Source organism: Cyprinodon tularosa, unplaced genomic scaffold (assembly GCF_016077235.1).
Source record: "Cyprinodon tularosa strain WSP-4 unplaced genomic scaffold, ASM1607723v1 ctg529, whole genome shotgun sequence".
In the NCBI taxonomy this organism is placed as follows: Eukaryota; Metazoa; Chordata; class Actinopteri; order Cyprinodontiformes; family Cyprinodontidae; genus Cyprinodon; species Cyprinodon tularosa.
In genome coordinates this window covers 234,902-255,001 of record NW_024039262.1, presented here as the reverse complement: position 1 = coordinate 255,001, position 20,100 = coordinate 234,902, and the positions used below count along the sequence as shown (strand labels likewise).

Sequence of the window (20,100 nt, the reverse complement as noted above, 5' to 3'; positions counted from 1 at the left end):
TCAGAATTCTAACTTTAATCTCAGAATTCTGACTGTATTCTGACAGCAAACGTTAACATTAAGCCGTAGCCATGTCTGTTTTAGAGACTAGCTCTCCTGTTTTAATCATCTTCTGCTCTTCCATTAATGAAATAGCATCACCAGGGACCCCTCGGGCACGTAAAAAGTCGCCTAATTCCTTCATTTTCCACCAATGTGTTACTGGCCCTCCAGAACAACTCACATCTTTGTCACTGAGGCTGAGTGTTTCACATCTCTTCCTTCATGTTGCCCTTTAAGATTAAGATCCAAAATTCTGAGATTAAAATTAGAATTCTGAGATTAAAGTCAGAATGCTGAAATTAAAATTAAAATTCTGAGATGAAAGTCAACATTCTGAGATTAAAATTAGAATTCCGAGATTAAAGTCAGAATTCTGAAATTAAAATTAAAATTCTGAGATCAAAGTCAACATTCTGAGATTCAAATTAGAATTCTGAGATTAAAGTCAGAATTCTGAGATTAAAGTCAGAATTCTGAGATTAAAGTCAGCATTCTGAGATTAAAATTAGAATTCTGAGATTAAAGTCAGCATTCTGAGATTAAAATTAGAATTCTGAGATTAAAGTCAGAATTCTGAGATTAAAGTCAGAATTCTGAGATTAAAGTCAGCATTCTGAGATTAAAATTAGAATTCTGAGATTAAAGTCAGAATTCTGAGATTAAAGTCAGCATTCTGAGATTAAAATTAGAATTCTGAGATTAAAGTCAGAATTTTGAGATTAAAGTCAGAATTCTGAGATTAAAGTCAGCATTCTGAGATTAAAATTAGAATTCTGAGATTAAAGTCAGAATTTTGAGATTAAAGTCAGAATTCTGAGATTAAAGTCAGCATTCTGAGATTAATATTAGAATTCTGAGATTAAAGTCAGAATTTTGAGATTAAAGTCAGAATTCTGAGATTAAAGTCAGCATTCTGAGATTAAAATTAGAATTCTGAGATTAAAGTCAGAATTCTGAGATTAAAGTCAGAATTCTGACCTTTTTCCCCAGATCAAACTGAAATAAAATTTAAAATCAGTTAAATTTTTTTATTGTTTCAGTGGCCCTAATCCTGTTCCGTACAAACTCACTGCTTGAAGCTTCACAGCTATACACTGGGAGTGTCTACGTATTGCTGCCATCCCACCACTGAAGGTTTTCCGGATGGTGCCGTTCCGCTGTAGAGCCCGCTGACTGCCGCCCTCCAACCCGCCCAGGCCTCGACACAGAGGGGGCAGGGAGATTCTTGGTGTGAACATAGTCTTCACCACACCTCTGAGAAGGCAGAGAGAAACTCCTCATCAAACGTGACAGAGCAACGAGTGCTTTGATCCAAAATGATATATCTAAGCTGGCTATATAGTGAGACGATAGACAAGAGTAAAAATTACATATAGTCCCTAGCCCAGCCCTGTGCCTCCTTGGGTGCATAGCCAGTCATCTGGATACTCACAAAGAGACTCTGCAATTCCTATTGATGTCGGCTAGAAAATCATTCAATCCAGCTATGGAAAAATGTACTTTCTTATTGTATTGAACTTATTGTATCAGAAAGATTAAGGTACTGTCTGAATGGAAAATTCTACGCTTTAAAAAAAAGATGGGAACGTACTCTCAAATACTTCCATATTTTAAAATTAGAAGACCAATAATGTGAATCCGAATAATATATATGTATATATGTATATCAAGTTTATGCATAAATTGGTTGCTTTTGTCAAGTGTTTGCTGTCATTTATGCACATGCCTCTGGGGGTTTTTTCTGTATCACTGCTGTATATGTTTTGTCCTGTTGTTGTTTCTTTTCTTTTCTCTTCCTTGTTCTTTCTTTCTTTTTATAAATGTTCAAAGTACCTAATAAGCATAATTAAAAAAAAAAGATCAAAGGATCAAATGTTTGCGGAACATTACCAATGAAATTGACACAGAAGCAGCACACGAGTTGGGGGGGATTCTTAAAACAACCTTAAAAATCATCCCCTTCTTAAATTACCATCCCCCCCATACCCCTTTGACATTTTATTAATAAATGTGCAAAATTTCTGCTATATATTAAAAGAAAAGTCTGGTCATATTCAGAATTCAAACTTCTGAAAATACTTTATGTATCAAATTATCAAATACTGATCAATAAATGATCAGTGTTTTTAATTCAGAGTAATTTTCATTTGAATGTGCTTTACTGGAGGCATCCATGTTTGTCAAAGAACACTACTGCCACCTACTGGTTTGTGACGTCATGGTGCGGTATCGGCTGTTGATCAAGTCCCATTGCTTTATCTGGTGTTTGTAACAACGCGCTATTATCCAAGTCATCTTGAAAACATTCTTCTTCTGTCATGGTCCAGGCACTGGTGGCTGGCTTGATTGCTCATTGCATCCACTTGTTTAGCTCTGCCTGTTTTCTTATCATATCTGATCCACCTGTTTTCAGCTCCTATATATACTTTTTGTTTTCCAGCTACCAGTGCCAGATTATTCGAGCTGTTTGGTGAGAGTAACTAGTGTTTTGATTATTATTCTGATTATTGGATTCAGACTTTTTTCTGTCTTGTGGATCCCGAGTTTTTCTTTGCCCCTGTCTGCACTATTAGTCTGATCTGTTCTGGACTGATCCCTGGATTCTACTGGCTTACGGAACCTGGAATGATTTTCTGACCTCGGCTTGGATTCCCTTTTCTGTTCCTCATCGGCTCTCTGATTGTCATTGGCATCAGCTCCGCTCCTCACCCAGAGCTCTGGGGGCGGCGCCCGTCACAAGCGGAGGATAATCTCCTTCTAAGAAGCATCACATCCCTCTGTGGTCGGACTGAACTCTGAACCAGGTCAGTGACTATTGCTCTTAGTCGTTATCAGCCCTTATTCTAGTCACTGACCTGAGTTTCCGTTTCTACAGAGGATCCGGTTTATCCGCTTCAGCTGACGAGCAGCCGCATGTTGTTTATTAATAAAGACTGTTTGAACTCATTCGGTTCTGTCTGTTTGAATATTGGGTCAAAGGTTTCGAGCCTGACATTTTCCAAATGTGGCTACATATGATTTTTTTCTCGGCCCAGAAGTTTGATGGCAAATCCTCCCTCTTTAAGTTGGGAATCCAACGAAGATCCCGACTGTGGAAAATCAGGAATCGGAAAGGTGAAATTACTCTTTCTTTCTTACTTTTACCTGATGTATTCCAACATCCAGCTGCCATGCACGTGGGCATTGTCAGTTTAACTCTAGCTCTGGTGAATTTCAATGGTGAAGTCCTCTGGAAATCTTCAAAGTTGTTGATTGCAGATGTGTCTAGTAGTTCCCATTGATTTTGCTTGTAAAGCGAGGAGAATGGCGCCAGGCTTACCGCACCGTGACGTCACTGCCGGAAGATGTCCGGAGTGAGGTGTTGCTACTGTATATGTGGGTAAAAATGGCCGCTCCCAGACTCAGTGATTGCAACGAAAATTATTGCTTTTATTTTTTTACTGATTAACGTTAAATTCATTAAATCATTGCAAACATATTAGTTTTAGGTATAAATAATGGCCCATTTGTTATTCCTTGCTGACGACCAAACTTTTCCTTTAAGGCCTTAAGTGATTATATTAAAGTAACATAGTCAGTAAAAGACACGTTTTAGGTTCCTCACAGACAATAGGTAAATACTGTCTAGTAAGTGAACTTGGCGGCATTTTTCCACCTGTTTTGGGTTTTATGCTTATAGACTACAAAAAAACTACAGGCAAATATAAGAGTTAAGTTCAGGTTTCCAAACTCACATGGTGGAATTTTGAAGCAGAGTAATGGCATTAAGAGCAGATGGGTTGTTCTGGATCCGACCGAACCATCCCGTCAGGTCATACCGGACAGGGTCACAGCCAGTCAGGTGGTTCACCTCGCACTGAAGAGGCTGCTCACACTGACGCACTGCAAGGACACACACACCTGAATTATGCAACACAGCTCTCCCTCCCATTGGAGACTAAGTGATCCTCTCTGGCTATCTGCCTCTTCCTCTCATATTTACCTGTGTTGCTGTAATACTGACAGACCCTCTCAAGGGCGGCACCTTCACAGGAGGCCGGTGTCATCATCTCCTCATCCAGAACCCACAGGAGACCTCGGGGGTCTACATCTGCTGCCCGGACCTAGATCACACAAACCCAAACCTTTTTATGTAAATCTTACTCTGATTCAGTCATATTATTCCTCGCTCTCACTGAACTTTCATTCACATTTGGACCTAAACAGAGATGGAAGCAGTCCTTAATGACACAAGTACCACTGGAGGTACTTTAACTCCTTTTGGAAGTAATCAAAGGAAATTTTGTCTAGTTTTAAATTTTCTAACGGTCGGAGAGATGAAAACGATCTTTGCTGTAATGAAAACCGATGAGTAAAAAGATAAGCGATTGAAAGGCGTTCCTCAGAGGTGAAGCACATTGGAAGACATTTTCAGACCCAACTGATTGGCTACTTTTAGCTACTGATACCCATTTATCTCTGTAGAGCTATTTGATTCAGGGAATATTATGAACTTTAGCTTTCCTGGAAGCTAATTTCCACCACTAAAAACTGCCACATGATATGTCATAATTATGAGATAAAGTAACATTTTCTACAGAAGGATATTGCTTTCACCAAAGAAAAAAAAAACAGACAGCTTTTCTCATAATTTAATAAGTCATTATATTAAATTACAATTTGAGGGATTTATCAACTGTTGATATTAATTGTAAGGTTATTCTATGTTAGCTTGTTTGCTAATGGATTTAAACATTAAATGAACATGTTCATAAATAGAGGACACGTGTATTTATGTAAGCAGGAGAATTTAGAAGATATAAACTACTATAAAATATTCATAATACTATATAAAATACTATAATAAAAATATTCAGAAAAGAACTGGAGGCAGATGTGGAGCTTAGATACTCGATCGCTGCTGTTCCAGATGATGATGCAATGCTAATGGTCATTAGCTTCTGTAATACCATGGCAGAGCCTAACTTCATTATAATAGGATAGCTCTTTTCATGTTCATTTAAAGTATTATAAATTAATTTATATTTATAAACTAACAGCTAGTTAAACTTTATCAGAGGTAGCAGGCCGTGTTTTCTTGCTGCGCTGCTGCGTTCCTGTTAGCGGATGGTTCTGTGCTGCCTCTATAATCCCCAGCATCACTAACTTCTACTGAGCTTAAACTTGCCGATGGTTCAACCGCATAATCCAACCTCAGACTAGATGTTTGAACAATCATGAATGTTTCCATTCATCTCCATTATAAAATACCACCCCCCCCCCCCCCCCCCCCCCCCCCCCCATGACCCCAAAACATTTCTGCAACTCTTTATATTCATGGCTACAATCAGGGCCGGGCCAGAGAGTTTTTTTCTTCTTATTTCAAGAATAAATATATTCAATAAATAAATAAATATTTTAAAGAAAAAAGGATTACAAGAATAAAATTGTAATATTATTTGAATAAAGTCATAAACATTACGAGAATAAAGTAGTAACATTACGAGAATAAAGTTGTAATATTATGAGCATAAAGTTGTAACATTACGAGCATAAAGTTGTAATATTATGAGCATAAAGTTGTAATATTACGAGAATAAAGTCATAAACATTACGAGCATAAAGTTGTAACATTATGAGAATGAGGTTGTAATATTATGAGCATAAAGTTGTAACATTACGAGCATAAAGTTGTAATATTATGAGCATAAAGTTGTAATATTACGAAAATAAAGTAATAAACATTACGAGAATAAAGTTGTAATATTACGAGAATAAGGTTGTAATATTACGAGAATAAAGTCATAAACATTACGAGAATAAAGTTGTAATATTATGAGCATAAAGTTGTAATATTACAAGAATAAAGTCATAAACATTACGAGCATAAAGTTGTAACATTATGAGAATAAGGTTGTAATATTACGAGAATAAAGTCATAAACATTACGAGAATAAAGTTGTAATATTACGAGAATAAGGTTGTAACATTACGAGAATAAAGTCATAAACATTGCTAGAATAAAGTTGTAATATTACGAGAATAAAGTCGGAACATTACGAGAATAAAGTTGTAATATTACGAGAATAAGGTTGTAATATTACGAGAATAAAGTCAGAACATTACGAGAATAAAGTTGTAATATTACGAGAATAAGGTTGTAATATTACGAGAATAAAGTCATAAACATTGCGAGAATAAAGTTGTAATATTACGAGAATAAAGTCTGAACATTACGAGAATAAAGTTGTAATATTACGAGAATAAAGTTGTAATATTACGAGAATAAGGTTGTAATATTACGAGAATAAAGTAATAAACATTGCGAGAATAAAGTTGTAATATTACGAGAATAAAGTCGGAACATTACGAGCATAAAGTTGTAACATTATGAGAATAAGGTTGTAATATTACGAGAATAAAGTCATAAACATTACGAGAATAAAGTTGTAATATTACGAGAATTAGGTTGTAACATTACGAGAATAAAGTCATAAACATTGCGAGAATAAAGTTGTAATATTACGAGAATAAAGTCGGAACATTACGAGAATAAAGTTGTAATATTACGAGAATAAGGTTGTAATATTACGAGAATAAAGTCAGAACATTACGAGAATAAAGTTGTAATATTACGAGAATAAGGTTGTAATATTACGAGAATAAAGTCATAAACATTGCGAGAATAAAGTTGTAATATTACGAGAATAAAGTCCGAACATTACGAGAATAAAGTTGTAATATTACGAGAATAAGGTTGTAATATTACGAGAATAAAGTCATAAACATTGCGAGAATAAAGTTGTAATATTACGAGAATAAAGTCGGAACATTACGAGAATAAAGTTGTAATATTACGAGAATAAGGTTGTAATATTACGAGAATAAAGTCATAAACATTGCGAGAATAAAGTTGTAATATTACGAGAATAAAGTTTTAATATTACGAGAATAAAGTCATAAACATTACGAGAATAAAGTTGTAATATTACAAGCATAAAGTCGTAACATTGCGAGAATAAAGTCATAATATTACGAGAATGAAGTCATCATACCACAACTGGTTTCAGAAACAAAGCTTCAAACTCTGACCAGCAGATGACGACCGACCAGCTCCACCAATCAGCAACCTGAATCCACTTTGACCTTCTGCCCAGTTTGAAGCTGGTGCTAAAAGGTTTCCTTATTTTTTAAAATCGATGCCAATGTATAACTTCACATGATACTTTACATTCCCCATTTTGTGGAAGAAAGTGCTTCTTGTAAGAGTTGCCATAAAATACAACTTGTTTCTCGTAATTTTAGGACTTTATTCTTGTAATGTCACAACTTTATTCTTGTAATGTTACGACTTTATTCTTGTAATGTTACGACTTTATTCTCGTAATTTTATGACTTTATTCTCGTAATTTTACGACTGTTTTCTTGCAGTTTACGACTTTATTCTCGTAATTTTATGACTTTATTCTTGTAATGTTACGACTTTATTCTAGTAATCTTATGACTTTATTCTCGGAAATGTATGACTTTATTCTTGAAATAGAAGAACAAAAAACTCTAGCCTGGCCCTAACACTTCGTAGTACATGGCAGGTTTTAGAAGAATAAAAAACAAAAAAACAAAACAGAAACATGAGTAGCCAGAAACCTTTACGCCTAATACTGATGTCTGCTAATTGGTCTGGGATTTTTCTTTTTCAGGTTGGTCTGGGTTCCTCTCTTGACCTAAGTAAGTGCTTTCACATAAAGCACTAATCTAGCACCAAGGGTCCCTCTGATGTCAGCATGCACTAATGAGTTTTTACTGGAAATAATCAGAGGCTGCTGCTGTGGATCTACTAAATATTGGATATTTGTGTTAAAAATAAGCCTTTTTGATTCCTAATAACTCAGAACCACCTGTAATGTCATGCGGCATGACTTTAATGCAAAATTACATTAAATCAATATCATGTCAACAACACATTTAAACACATCAGGAAATACATTTTACAAAATGCACCTCATCATCTTTTTGTTAAAGAAAAATGTGAAAATGATAATTTGTCTCTGAACGTAACTTCCTTTCACAGCCAGTAGAAGAAACCACCTGGCTTATCATACCTGCGGGGGCGACTGATCGATGGCGGAGACAACTTCTGAAGAGCTGCTCTCAGGGCACTCAAATTCCACATTAATCCTCTCCTGCATCAAAATACACAGAGCACCTGTGTCATAGCATTGTGATCTACAGTTTTACAAGGTTTAGTCATCGATTTATGCTTAAGCTGTCCGTTACCCAGGTAAATTCTACAACACAGTTTGTAAATGGAATAACATGGATTTAGTTTAAAAAAAGAAAAACTATTCCAATATCTAGTTTTTTTTTTAAGGCCAAAAATATTTCTCCCATTGGCAGACGCTCCAATGGGAATACACTTATTTTAGGAAACTTGAACTTATTTTCAGATCAAGTTTTGTGGTTGAGGATCAGATGAGGAGGAAAGGGGGAAAAGTTCTCAGTGTCATTCATGAAGAGTCAGAAAATCTAGTCTGGGTATTTCAGTTATTTCATACATAACCTTTTTAAAGAACAGAATAATTCAATAATCTTATATGTTTAAATAACTTCTTGCACTCTAAATTTAAATTAGAATTTTTGGCAAGACTTAAAAACTCCCCCAACTGCAAGGATTTTAATCTAAGTAGGAAATTATGAGCAATTTGCCAATACAATAAGATGATTTACATTTAAAATAAACCAAATGAAAACAAAAAAATCCATTATCTTGTTTCCTGTTTTTAATATCTAGTTATTATATTTTACAGCAAAAAATATTAATTTATTGGCAGATAATCCTAATTACCAGCTCAAAATAGAAGGAAAAACATTTATTCTAAGATATTTCTTTGATTGTTTCTAGATCTGTTTTTGCAGTGCAGTGCTCTCTTTTGGTTGGTTGGACATCATTAGGTGTTCCTCATTTCAGGGGTTTATATTAATCTATAAAGCATTGCTGGGTAAATTGAACTAGTTTGCTCCAATAACTACCTCTGTGTTCAAACAGATTTTAGTATTACATTAACCTTCTATCATGCAAAAATCTTTAAGACCTCTTAAATGACAAGCATTTATTCCCTTGATGGAGTTTAAGGATGTTATACAGGATGCAGTGAAGGTGGAAGGTTTCTCTGTTTTTATTAAGGGTTCAATCTGTAGTAATATTAATGCTGGAATCAATTTTTTCCTGTTATTATTTGTTTTTAATATGATAAACTGCAAAACTAAAAAATTCAGGAAATTATTTTTACTTGACAGGTACAGACAAGACAATTTGCCACTCAAATAAGATGTTTGACATATGAATAAAATAAAAAAAACAACTGCATTAATTATCTTGGTTACATAATATCTAATCATTTTACATTGAGGGAAAATATACTTATTTTAGGAAATCTTTATTTACTTTTAGATCTGTTTTTGCAGTGTATATACCCTAGGTTTTATTATCCATTACTGCATGTCTGCTACCACGGTCAGGTCTCTTTTATGATCTCAGCTAAATTCTCTGGTTAAATCAAGAATGTTCAAAAAGTGGAGATATTCCTTAACAGGGTTTGCAGCTGTAGCTGTTTTTTTGTTTTTGTTTTTTTTTTTTCAGGTTCGCAAACAAACTACAAAAGCTGATAAAAACTGAAAAAAAAAAGTTTTTAAAAAGTGTATTTAGCCTTAATTTCAGCAGGTAAATAAGATGATCTGCCAATGGAAGGAGTGTTTTTGCTAATAAAATATGACAATTTGATATTAAGCAGCTGAAACAAGATGATGGAGTTGTGTTTTCCTTATTATAAAATGTAAATCATCTTATTCCTTTGGTACACTAGGAAAAATTAAAATCTAAAGTATTTTTTTTCTTAAAATAAGTGAATTTTTTCTTGAATGAGGAGGTAAATGAGACATCTAGCTATAAGAAAAAAAAGCATTTTTTTATTTTAAGTGCATACTATCTAATTATCTTATTTTAAGAGTAAAATTACTAATTTCATTGGAAAATCATCTTCTGTACCTACTCAAATTAAGGGTAAATACGCTTAATTTAAGAAATGTTTACTTATTGTTGATCGTTTTTGCCGTATAAACTGTCTTACCTCCTCAAATCGAGGAAAATTCTTATAGTTTCAATTGTACTCTGGAAAAACGATCTACAAATAAGTAAAAATGACTAAATCAAGTGTATTTACCCTTAATTTGAGTAGGTAAATGAGATTGCCATTGGCATCAGTATTTTAACTTTTAAAATAAGATAATTAGATAACGCATGTGAAATAAGACAATGCAATTGTGTTTTCACATTTCAAATGTAAATTGTCTTGTTCCACTGGCAAAACGTCTCTTTTACCTCCTCAATCCAGAACAAATACACTTATTTTAAGAAAAAATTACTTGTCTAGATTTCAATTTATTCCAGTGCATGTATGACTTTACGTGTAAACCTATCACATAATGCAATAAATTATCATACATTTAGATTATTCTATAAAACTGTACTAGAACAATGAGTGGTGTTGCTCTATCTTACCTGTGCGTATCTCTCCAGTGAGTGTATGAAGGTGTGTGTGTGGTAATGCTCCAGCAGCCGCTCTTGCAGGTAGTTGTGACACAGCTCGGACCAGCAGGCTCCTCGCTCTTCTGCACAGTGTCTGGGGTTCCTCAGGCCTGGCGTGTCCACCACCATCACAGAGGCCAGCGCCAGCTGCTCACTGCTCAGTGCTCTGCTCAGGGGTTTGCAAAAACACAGCAAGTTGTAAGGCCATTTACCTTACAACCCCCCATAAGAAATATACAATGTGTATGAATAAAATGTTAATAAATTATTGTAGGCTTGAAACTTCAGAAGAGTGGTTCAGGGTAGTTATGCTGCTATAGGCTTAGACTGCTGGAGGACATAGGGACCCCTTTTTCATCATTCTGCTTCATTCTATCTCTATTCTCCCACTCTGCAGAAATAAATAAACTGAATTTAATTGAATTGAATTAAGGTAAGGATTTATTTTTAAATGGGTTTAAGCTTCCAGATTAAAGTACATACGTGTACAACTCTGTATTCCCTCTAGGATTACTCTGTAATTTATCTATTCTGCTTGTCAAACTGCAGTGCATAAACAAAGATTTTTTTTCAGTGTATTTTTACTTGATTTGAGCAGGTTTGTAAGACAATTTGTCAATGGAATAAAATTATTTTTGTTACATTATGTTTAAGACAAGAAAAACAAGTCAAAACAATCATTCCATTGGCAGATCATCTGCTCCAATTAAAGGTAAAGACTGAATTAAGAATATTTGCTAAAATAAAAAAAAATGTTTTTGTAGTGTGTGAAATAAAGGCAATGTATGCCCCATAGAAAATGGACCAAAAGTGTTCAATAAAATGTGTTTCTAAGGACCTGGAAAAGATCTGAGATCCATTCATACCTGTTGATCAGTGAGACTATGGTGGTGAAAAGCTCTTCATAGAGTCCAGCAGTCATCCCATCCAAACACTGGGAAGCTGTTAGACGGGGACCTGGAGTAAAACAGACTATGATCAAACAACTTCATGACAGCGTGCTGGTGCAGAGTTTGCAAAACAACTTGATAACAGATCTGTTTGCTTTGTCTTTAGGCAGCATTAATTATAATAACTGAACTTTACTGATCTCAGATTGGAGAAATTTACCTCTGCATTTAACCCATCCCTTTGGGGATCTGTGGGCTGCCATTGTGTGGCGCCCGGGGTGCAGTGTGTGGTTAAGGGTCTTGCTCAGGGACCCAAAGTGCAGGCTGTGGGGATCAAACTGGGTACTTGCACCCTTCCCAAACACAAGTGCACTGCTCTAACCACTAGAACAGGGGCAACCAATTGAAAATCAGTGGGGTCCAATTACAGAAAATAATCAACCAGTAAAGATCCGGAGACATTTTTACTGATAATCTGTTACTTTAAACAGAATTTAACACTGAAATAAAACACAGTTTTTAATGCATCCATGTTATATATTGAATTTTAATTTTGAAAATTGCCGGACACTCTGGAGAGCTTTACCATATTAAAAGGAGAAGCAGCGCAAGTGAAATTAGACACTATCGTCGGACAACATGTGGTAATTTATAAATGTTTTAAATCAGGTTGATTAGCCAGCAGGTGGGTCTGGATCTGGACCTGGACCACAGTCCGCTAATCCGTGACCTCTGCACTAGGCCATCTCACCCCCCATATATCTCTAAAGCTCCAATTCTCAATCATCTTTTTGTTATTTACAGTAAAAATGTCTGAGGATTTATCGGAGCCCCGCTAAACAAAACAGTTTTTACAAACTCAGACTGAAATCCTTAAATCTGAATTGATCTAGCCTCTGGTTGGAAACTTTCAAAACAGCCGCTATGAGTTAATTTAATTAACTCTGAGTAGGTTCACTTGGAAAAGAGCATCTGGTAACAAGTACGCACTGGAAAAACAATCTCCAAATAAGTAAAAATTTCTTTTTACCCTTAATTTGAGTAGGTAAATGAGAGAGTTTGCCAATGGAATGGAGTTTTTTTTTACTCTTAAAATAAGATAAATAGATAATATGTACTTGAAATAAATTGTGTTTTCTTATTTTAAATGTAAATTGTCTTGGTCTATTGGAAAAATGTCTATTTTACCTCCTCAATCCAAGAACAAATTCACTTATTTTAAGAAAAAAAATACTTATCTAGATTTCGATTTTTTTTCCAGTGTCAAAATCCATTATGAGTGGAGCACAGATTTGACGAGTCACCATGACAACAGGCTATTTCACAACACTGGAGCTAGAGATTTTAATGAAAAATGATAAAATATATATATTTAAGAAAGTGCATAGAGGAACAAGATTGATTTTAGGTATAAAAAAAAGTAAAGTTTTCAGTAAACCTGCTTTGCGACACGTTCCCCGGGTCACCTAAGGTCACAGATAAACTCCCTCCCATGTTTCCTTCTTTGTTTTGCTTTTGCCTTTCAGCAGGAAGTGCTTGCTCTCCACCTGTGACTCTCACCCTCATCAGATTCGTTCCTTTCTCTGCTGACTCCGGTGGCTTTCTGCAGAAGCTGCCGCAGGTGATGTTTAAAGACGGCAGTTTCCAGCTCCTCCGCCTCACATCCCAGTACGCTGCTGGCTGCCTGAGCGCTGTCAAAGTTCACAAACTGCCTTCTGCCCACTGCAGACAGAGAGAGATTACCTTGTACATCATTTAATTCACAGCAGCAACTTGAATAAGGTCGTTTTACAGAATTCTACTTTTCCAAGGAAGTTATCTTAGATTCATCTTAGATTCAACATCTATAAGTTATGCTTAGATCTTTGCTAAAAACTGAGATAAAGAAGCTGTTCAGGATATGCAGTCAGTCAATTTATTAGAACATTTGTCCGAACAAGGCTTTTGGAAAATAACACCTATATACATATATACACCTGGACAGGATTGCTGGTACCGCGCCTTTAATGAAAGATAACTCACAATTTTCACAGAAATAGCTTGAATGTGAGAAAAGAAATAAATAGAAGTTCTAATGGAAAAATGGAAAAATGAAAGTCAGACATTGCTTTTTAAATATGCCTTAAGAGAATGATTAAAAATGATAATAATAAACTCATAAAAACATGTCTGGGGGGAATATAAACGAGAATGGGATGCCCTGTTCCCTCCAATGGAAAAGGAAAGTAGTCCTTGCTATGGCAACACAGTCCCACCTCATATGCATGGCTGTAGTGCGGAGTGACATAAAATCAAACATGTGCCGCTTTCATAAAACAAATGTATCTGGTCAAATTGAAAGATTTCACAGAGGACCTTTCCTTTCTGAATTATTTGTTTTTTCATACAACTAACCTGTGATTTTATGTTGTTTGCTCAGCTTGAATTCAGCGAAGGCCAGATTCGTCGGCCAATTACGACAAACGCCGAGGATTGGAAGACTCCTCATTATGCGGCCGACAAATGCAGCTTTCTTTTTATCTGCTCTAAAGGACGGGTCCAGTGAAACCTACGTAGCCTTGGGTTTCCCATGATTCATTGCGAGTCCAAGCAAGCCGTGCTCAGAGGAAAAAGGTAAATGGCGCCAGACAGTGGTGAATGTTGCAAGTGCAACTGAATATAACACAAGTATGTGAATAGTTTCATCTGAAATGAATCAAAATTGTTGTTTTAAATGTTGTGTAAATGAGTTTGGCTGTAATTTAAGCACAAACTACAACATCTGTTGGAGTCTAGCTTTGTGAGTGAGTCAACTGTCACAGTTGCTAGGCAACAGATAGTACGGGTGGTCAAAGTCGGAGAAGGCTGGACCTGTTTGAATTCATAGCCAAAACTATTCCAGCCTCTGAAATAGAAATCAAATGCACAAGTTCCTCCGCCATTAGTTCGCCATTACACCCACTTGGAAATTCCAGCAAGCCTGCACTTATGCAGACTTGGTCCACTCGCCCTAACCACTACGTGGTTTGGGATGGCACCTTATGTGGCGGACCCTCCACGGGAATGAGCAAAGGGAGAGTGAGTGCAAAGGGTTAGTGTTTGAGGGTCGGTTTGGGATTGGGTCAATGAGTCGATGCAATCAGCTGGTTTTCCTTAGATAGTAAACTTTGAATCAATCTGACTGGATGATCTGGTTGAATTGTCTCTGTAAAGTGCCTTGAGATGAGTGTTGTGAATTGGCACTATATAAATAAACTTTATTTAATGTAATTAATTTTGATCAGGACCTGTCATCAAAGAGGTTTCTAGAATGTCCTTCTTTCATCTCTGGAAATTGCAGAATTTGGACTACTGTAATTCTTTACTGTCAGGAAGTCCACAAACTGTAGTTAAAAGCCTTAAACTGATCCAAAATGCTGCAGCCAGAGTTCTAATGATCATATTTCTCTGCTTGTATCTTTCCTTCATTGGCTTTCTTTAATTTAAGAATAGAATGTAAAAGTCCTCCTACTCACATATAAAACCCCAAATGACCAAGCTCCATCTAACATCAGAGATCTGATTGCTCCTTATGTTCCTAATAGAGCACTTCACTCTCAAACTGCAGGTTTAATAATTGTCCCTAGAATTTATCAAAGTAGAATCAGAGGCAGATCTTTGAGTTTCAGATTCTACTTTTAAGACTAGGAATAAAATCTTTCTTGTTGATTGATTTTATAGTTAGAGTTGTTCAGGTATTTCTAAAGATATGCTGCTATAGGATTAGACTGCTGGAGGACATAGGGAACTCCTTTCATTCTGCTTAATTGTATCCCTATGCTCCAAAAACTGAATTGCACTGATTGATAAAAGTTATTGACATGGTCTCTGTCCGTATGACTGGACTGAATTGACTTCTTCTTTTTGTAAAATGGCTTCAGAATTCGTGTCATTAATAACTAAATAACAATTTGAATGAGTTTTAGTTTCAGTTATAAATTATGAAAAATATTGAATTATAACAGGATATTATTATTTTAGAGATGTTCCAGTGCATACATTTGGGATTACCACAGAGGAGAGGCTTTGTTTATGACTGATATACTGCCTATTTAATGTGTCACCTTTACAGGCCCCAGCAGCTCCCAGGTGGTAAATAGCAGCCAGAACGTGCCAGATCGCCTTCTGCTCGCCGACAGAGAAGCTTAGTGTTTCCATGGCAGTCAGCAGCTTGGTGAAGGCAACAGACGCTCGCTGTTTTTCCTCCACCTGTAAGAACAAAGGCAGAGAAAGAAAGCAGGAGGATGGTTTGTGGTCAGTAAAGGCTGCCTGATAAGGTGGAAGAACATTTGAGTCACATTGCAGATAAAATAGATCTCCTTAATGGAGGTCAATCCATCCATCCATCCATTATCTGACACGCTTTGTCCCGAGTGGGGTCACGAGGGGTGCCTAAGTAAGTGATTTGTTCACCTGACAACACATTCTGAGCTATGTTTATTTATGAAAATAGCATTTTATTCCCTTGAAAAAAAATATATCAATTTGTTGCCGGTAATAATTAAAGTAATGATAGAGTCTATGTGCTGTAACTGCTTAGTCCCAAGTAGCCAAACTTTTCTATTGCCAGCAGGTGGCAGAGATGTGTCATTTAAACAGACAAATACCAGAACCTTTTTCGATGAGACTGAAAACATTGTCATCATCCTGGGAATGACTGTTGTCTGTAATAGGATATATAGTTATAAAAGGTTTTTTATTGATGTTTATATATAAACACAACGATCATTTCTGAATGAGTCATCTGATTTGGACCTCATGGCCCCTTTTATAAACCTGTCTGCTGTCAGACATACTTACTGATGATGGTAATTAGACTAGAAAAAGTACACGTAGGATAACAGCTTAAAATTATTCATGAGGCAGAAACCTTTACAAAAAAAGATTAAAAGATTAAATTTACACAGTTGAACTGTTTTTGGTATTTAGGATAATGAAAACTTAAACAGAGAGAAATAAAGTGGATTATGATTTAACATTCAATTAGGTAATTCACCATTTATGTCAACACAAAATTTAAATATCATCTCTCTGTCTGCACTGGAAAAACAATCTAGAAATAAGTAAAAATGTCATAAATTAAGTGTATTTACCCTTGATGAGTAGGTAAATTAGATAACTTGCCAATGGAATTAGTATTTCTACTCTTAAAATAAGATAATTAAATAATATGCACTGATATAAGACAATGGAGTTGTGCTTTCTTACTTCAAACCTTAATTGTCTTGATCCATTATCTTCTCAATCCAAGAACAAATGCACTTATTTTAAGAAAAAATTACTCATCAAGATTTTGATTTTTTTTTTTTTCCAGTGTGTGTTTGTCTGTCTCTAAATGCAGATTTTCAGTTTCTGAGGCCATGCACAATCAGCCATCAGAGTTTTTTGGGGGACCCATCTGTCTCCAGTCCCTCTTTGACATGAGAGCCAACAGCATGCTGTTTGGCTCCTCGTCACCTGCAGCTGTAATCAATGCAGCTCTAAGAACAGCTAACAGAGCGGATTTCCTCGGCCATCTAACTGCCTCCTGCTGCTGCTGCTGAGGTCGGCGTGAGACAGACTGCAGCTGCGTTTCACATGTTGAGGTTAGAGCGGTGACGCAGCAGCTGGTAATGAATGCTGTGATTTTCTGTGTGCAGACACTGAGCTGCTTGAGAGCGCCATCCGACTATAGTACAGAGCCATTTTTATCTGTAAAAGACACCTGTTGCACAGAAGAGAGCAATTTAGGATGGGGAATTTAAGAAGAGCTTTGTTTAACTTTGCTCTGACTTTTTCAAGTAAACCTGATCCAACAATGTGTCCTTAAAATGAGCAGGATTACTGTATCTCACAATTTATCCACTTAGAATTAGATTATCAGATGTTATGCACCTGAAATAAGATAATGAATATGTTTATTTTTTCTTATTCTAAACATCATCTGGCAGGCTGTGTGTTTCCTGGACTGAGCTGCTTTTTCTATCTCTGCTTCTGTCTCCTTGAACCCCAGTCGGCCTCGGCAGATGGCCGCTCACACTGACCCTGGTTCAGCTGGAGGTTTCTTCCTGTTAATGTTAGTGTGAGGGATTGCTGAAGAGTCAATGAGTCGATCAAATGGTTTTCCTTTGATAGAAAACTTTGAATCAATTTGACTGGATGAGCTGGTTGAATTGTATCTGTAAAGTGCCTCAAGATGATATGTGTCGTGAATTGGAGCTATATGAATAAACTGAATTGAATTTTACAGTCTAATATTTTTTCCCTCCCAAACACCAGAACGTCATTTATACGTTGGTTTTTAGGCTGAATTGAGTCGGTGTGTCATAGTCTTGATTTAGTCCAGAAATACTTGTTGAAAAATGGGCTGTGTTTAGTCGGTCCGATTTTTTCCCACTTTAGTCCAATAATAGACGTTTAAAAGATGTAGGGAACCCAGTCTTCAACGAATTTTCAACAATCTAATAATTAGGTCTGTTCACTATTCAATCAAATGAAGATTTTTGAATGTAAATGATGTCATCTTTTCAATGTTTTTTCTTTTTTTTGACTTTTTTTTTTTTCCATGTGAGAGCATTTGTCACAGTCTTGGTTTTCCATTTGTTGTCCTCTGCTGCCCTCTTGTGTCCTCTTTCCCTAGCTCTGTTTTCTGCTCTGTCCTCACCTGTTTTCAATCCCCTCGTTAGCCCTCTCTTTGTCTCTGTCCCCTTTAAAAGCCTCCCTCTTCAGTTCCTGTTTGCTGGATCCTCGTCAAACGTCTGTCTGCTTACCTCGTCTTTCCCTGGCTCCTAGAGTTTGGTTTCCCCTGATGTCTCCTTGGTTCTGGTTTGTTTATTATTTTTGTTGGATTTTTGATTCCTGCCTCCGTACCTGAGAACCTCATTAAACCCACCTAAATTCACCTCTGCCTACTCGCCTCTGCTTTTGGGTCCTCAATCCACACCAAATCCTGACAGCATTACAATACAAAGGTAGTTACTTTCAGGGAACGCACAATGTTACTACAGCCACTCACAATTAATTTTTGTATATATAAAATTATAAACAAAATATAAACAAAATATATAAGTTACATCTGAAATTACATCTAACAACTAACAGGGAAAGACAGGTCTACCTGAGTAGCAGGAGTAAATCATATACCAGGTGTTTTTGAAATAAAGTATGAGAGATACATTAATTTATTAATCCTTAGACGCTACAGAGCATAGATTAAATAACAGGCTTTGCATAGTCATCCATTCCATACTTCTCTTTGTTCGAGACCAGCGTGTTTCACCCACTTGGCCCACCTCTTAGTGAATATATTTTTCTGAAGGCGGAGGGAGAGGTTATCCTTTCCATAAGGTAAATGTCATTTACGATACTTGTCCAGTCTTGTACTGTGGGTTTGGTCAGGGACCAACCAACGTCTATCTTTTCAATGTCTTTTCAACTAATTTTTTCTCATTGGGTTTCTGTCTATTGATCCTATCTTTTTTGCTTTCTAAAGATAAATCTGAATGCATCTTTCTTATCAGTCATAATATTTTGACCGTTAGCATAGGTCTCAGAGATTTCCTTCATATCTGTCATTCTTCATGTAAGATGCATTCATGGCATTAAATCCAAACTGAGCTCTGGTGGGCCGTTCTCAACATTATATGATGGCCATATTGCTCTGATCACAGTGGAGAAGCATTCAGTGTTTCTGTTCTCTTTACACCTGACCTCACAGCTCCTCTTCCCCTTTTGTCAAACGTATTCCTGTGTTACCCATCATCAGCAGTCAGGCTCTCTGTACCTTGGTTGGCTGAAGTATACCAAAGGAGTTAGATTCAGGGAGTTGGTGCAGCTGCAGTTCTGTCCTGGGAAACAATAAATAGGAGATTTTAAAGAATAAGTCCTTAAGATTCACTATAAGTTACATCGGCTACTTTCTATCTAATCAAGCCTCTGTTTAAAATATGAGTTTATGATTTGTCACTGAACAGTAAGTCATAAATTAAAGGAGGCATTAAAACCTCTTAAAATCCACCTAATTTAGTGGTTAGGGCATAGAGCTTGGAATCCTGAGGTTCTCAGATCAAAACCCACTCCCACAGACTGCCACACTGGGTTCCTGATCAAAGACCCTTAACCCCACACTGCTCCAGGGGGGCTGCACAATGGCAGCCCACTGCTCCCCAAGTTAATTGTATTGCTCTGTACCTGTGACAGTGTAATGGAAATAAAAGATGAGAATTTTAGCTCAATAATATAATATTGTTTTGTGCAGGTCTCATACTAACTGTCACAGAGACAGACAAATATTTCTAAACATCCTTATGTTGCATAGGCCCCTTTATCCTTGCGGGGCTGGAGTGGAGATGTTGTTCCTGTAACAGGTAACCATTACAGAGACACATTTCCATGCTTAGGACAATTAATTTCTTCTTCTTGGTCTCCAGAAATAAACAGCTTTAAACCGAAGGCAAGATTAATGCTGCCATTTACACTGCAAAAAAAGGGTGTTCACCAGCATATTTCAATGTAGCATACCACTACATTCTAATTTGTAACAGCTACGGTGAAATTCAAATGATTTTTCATGAGTATGTTTGCCTTTTCGCTGACATCAGGATTATA

The 20,100-nt window shown here is 36.3% G+C and overlaps 1 protein-coding gene across 2 annotated transcripts in view; it reads right to left on the bottom strand.

The window, feature by feature from the left end:
• LOC119795955 (unconventional myosin-XVIIIb-like) overlaps nucleotides 1–20,100 on the bottom strand; it is a 125,330-nt gene that overhangs the window by 83,472 nt on the left and 21,758 nt on the right. For both annotated transcript variants that reach the window (XM_038304217.1, XM_038304218.1), the window contains exons 10-18: nucleotides 19,277–19,340; nucleotides 15,579–15,723; nucleotides 13,057–13,218; nucleotides 11,473–11,563; nucleotides 10,580–10,772; nucleotides 8,124–8,204; nucleotides 4,025–4,145; nucleotides 3,777–3,924; nucleotides 1,113–1,296 (exon numbers count right to left, since the gene is read on the bottom strand). In XM_038304217.1, coding sequence (XP_038160145.1) covers nucleotides 1,113–1,296; nucleotides 3,777–3,924; nucleotides 4,025–4,145; nucleotides 8,124–8,204; nucleotides 10,580–10,772; nucleotides 11,473–11,563; nucleotides 13,057–13,218; nucleotides 15,579–15,723; nucleotides 19,277–19,340 — 1,189 coding nt within the window. The remainder of the gene's footprint in view (nucleotides 1–1,112; nucleotides 1,297–3,776; nucleotides 3,925–4,024; nucleotides 4,146–8,123; nucleotides 8,205–10,579; nucleotides 10,773–11,472; nucleotides 11,564–13,056; nucleotides 13,219–15,578; nucleotides 15,724–19,276; nucleotides 19,341–20,100) is intronic.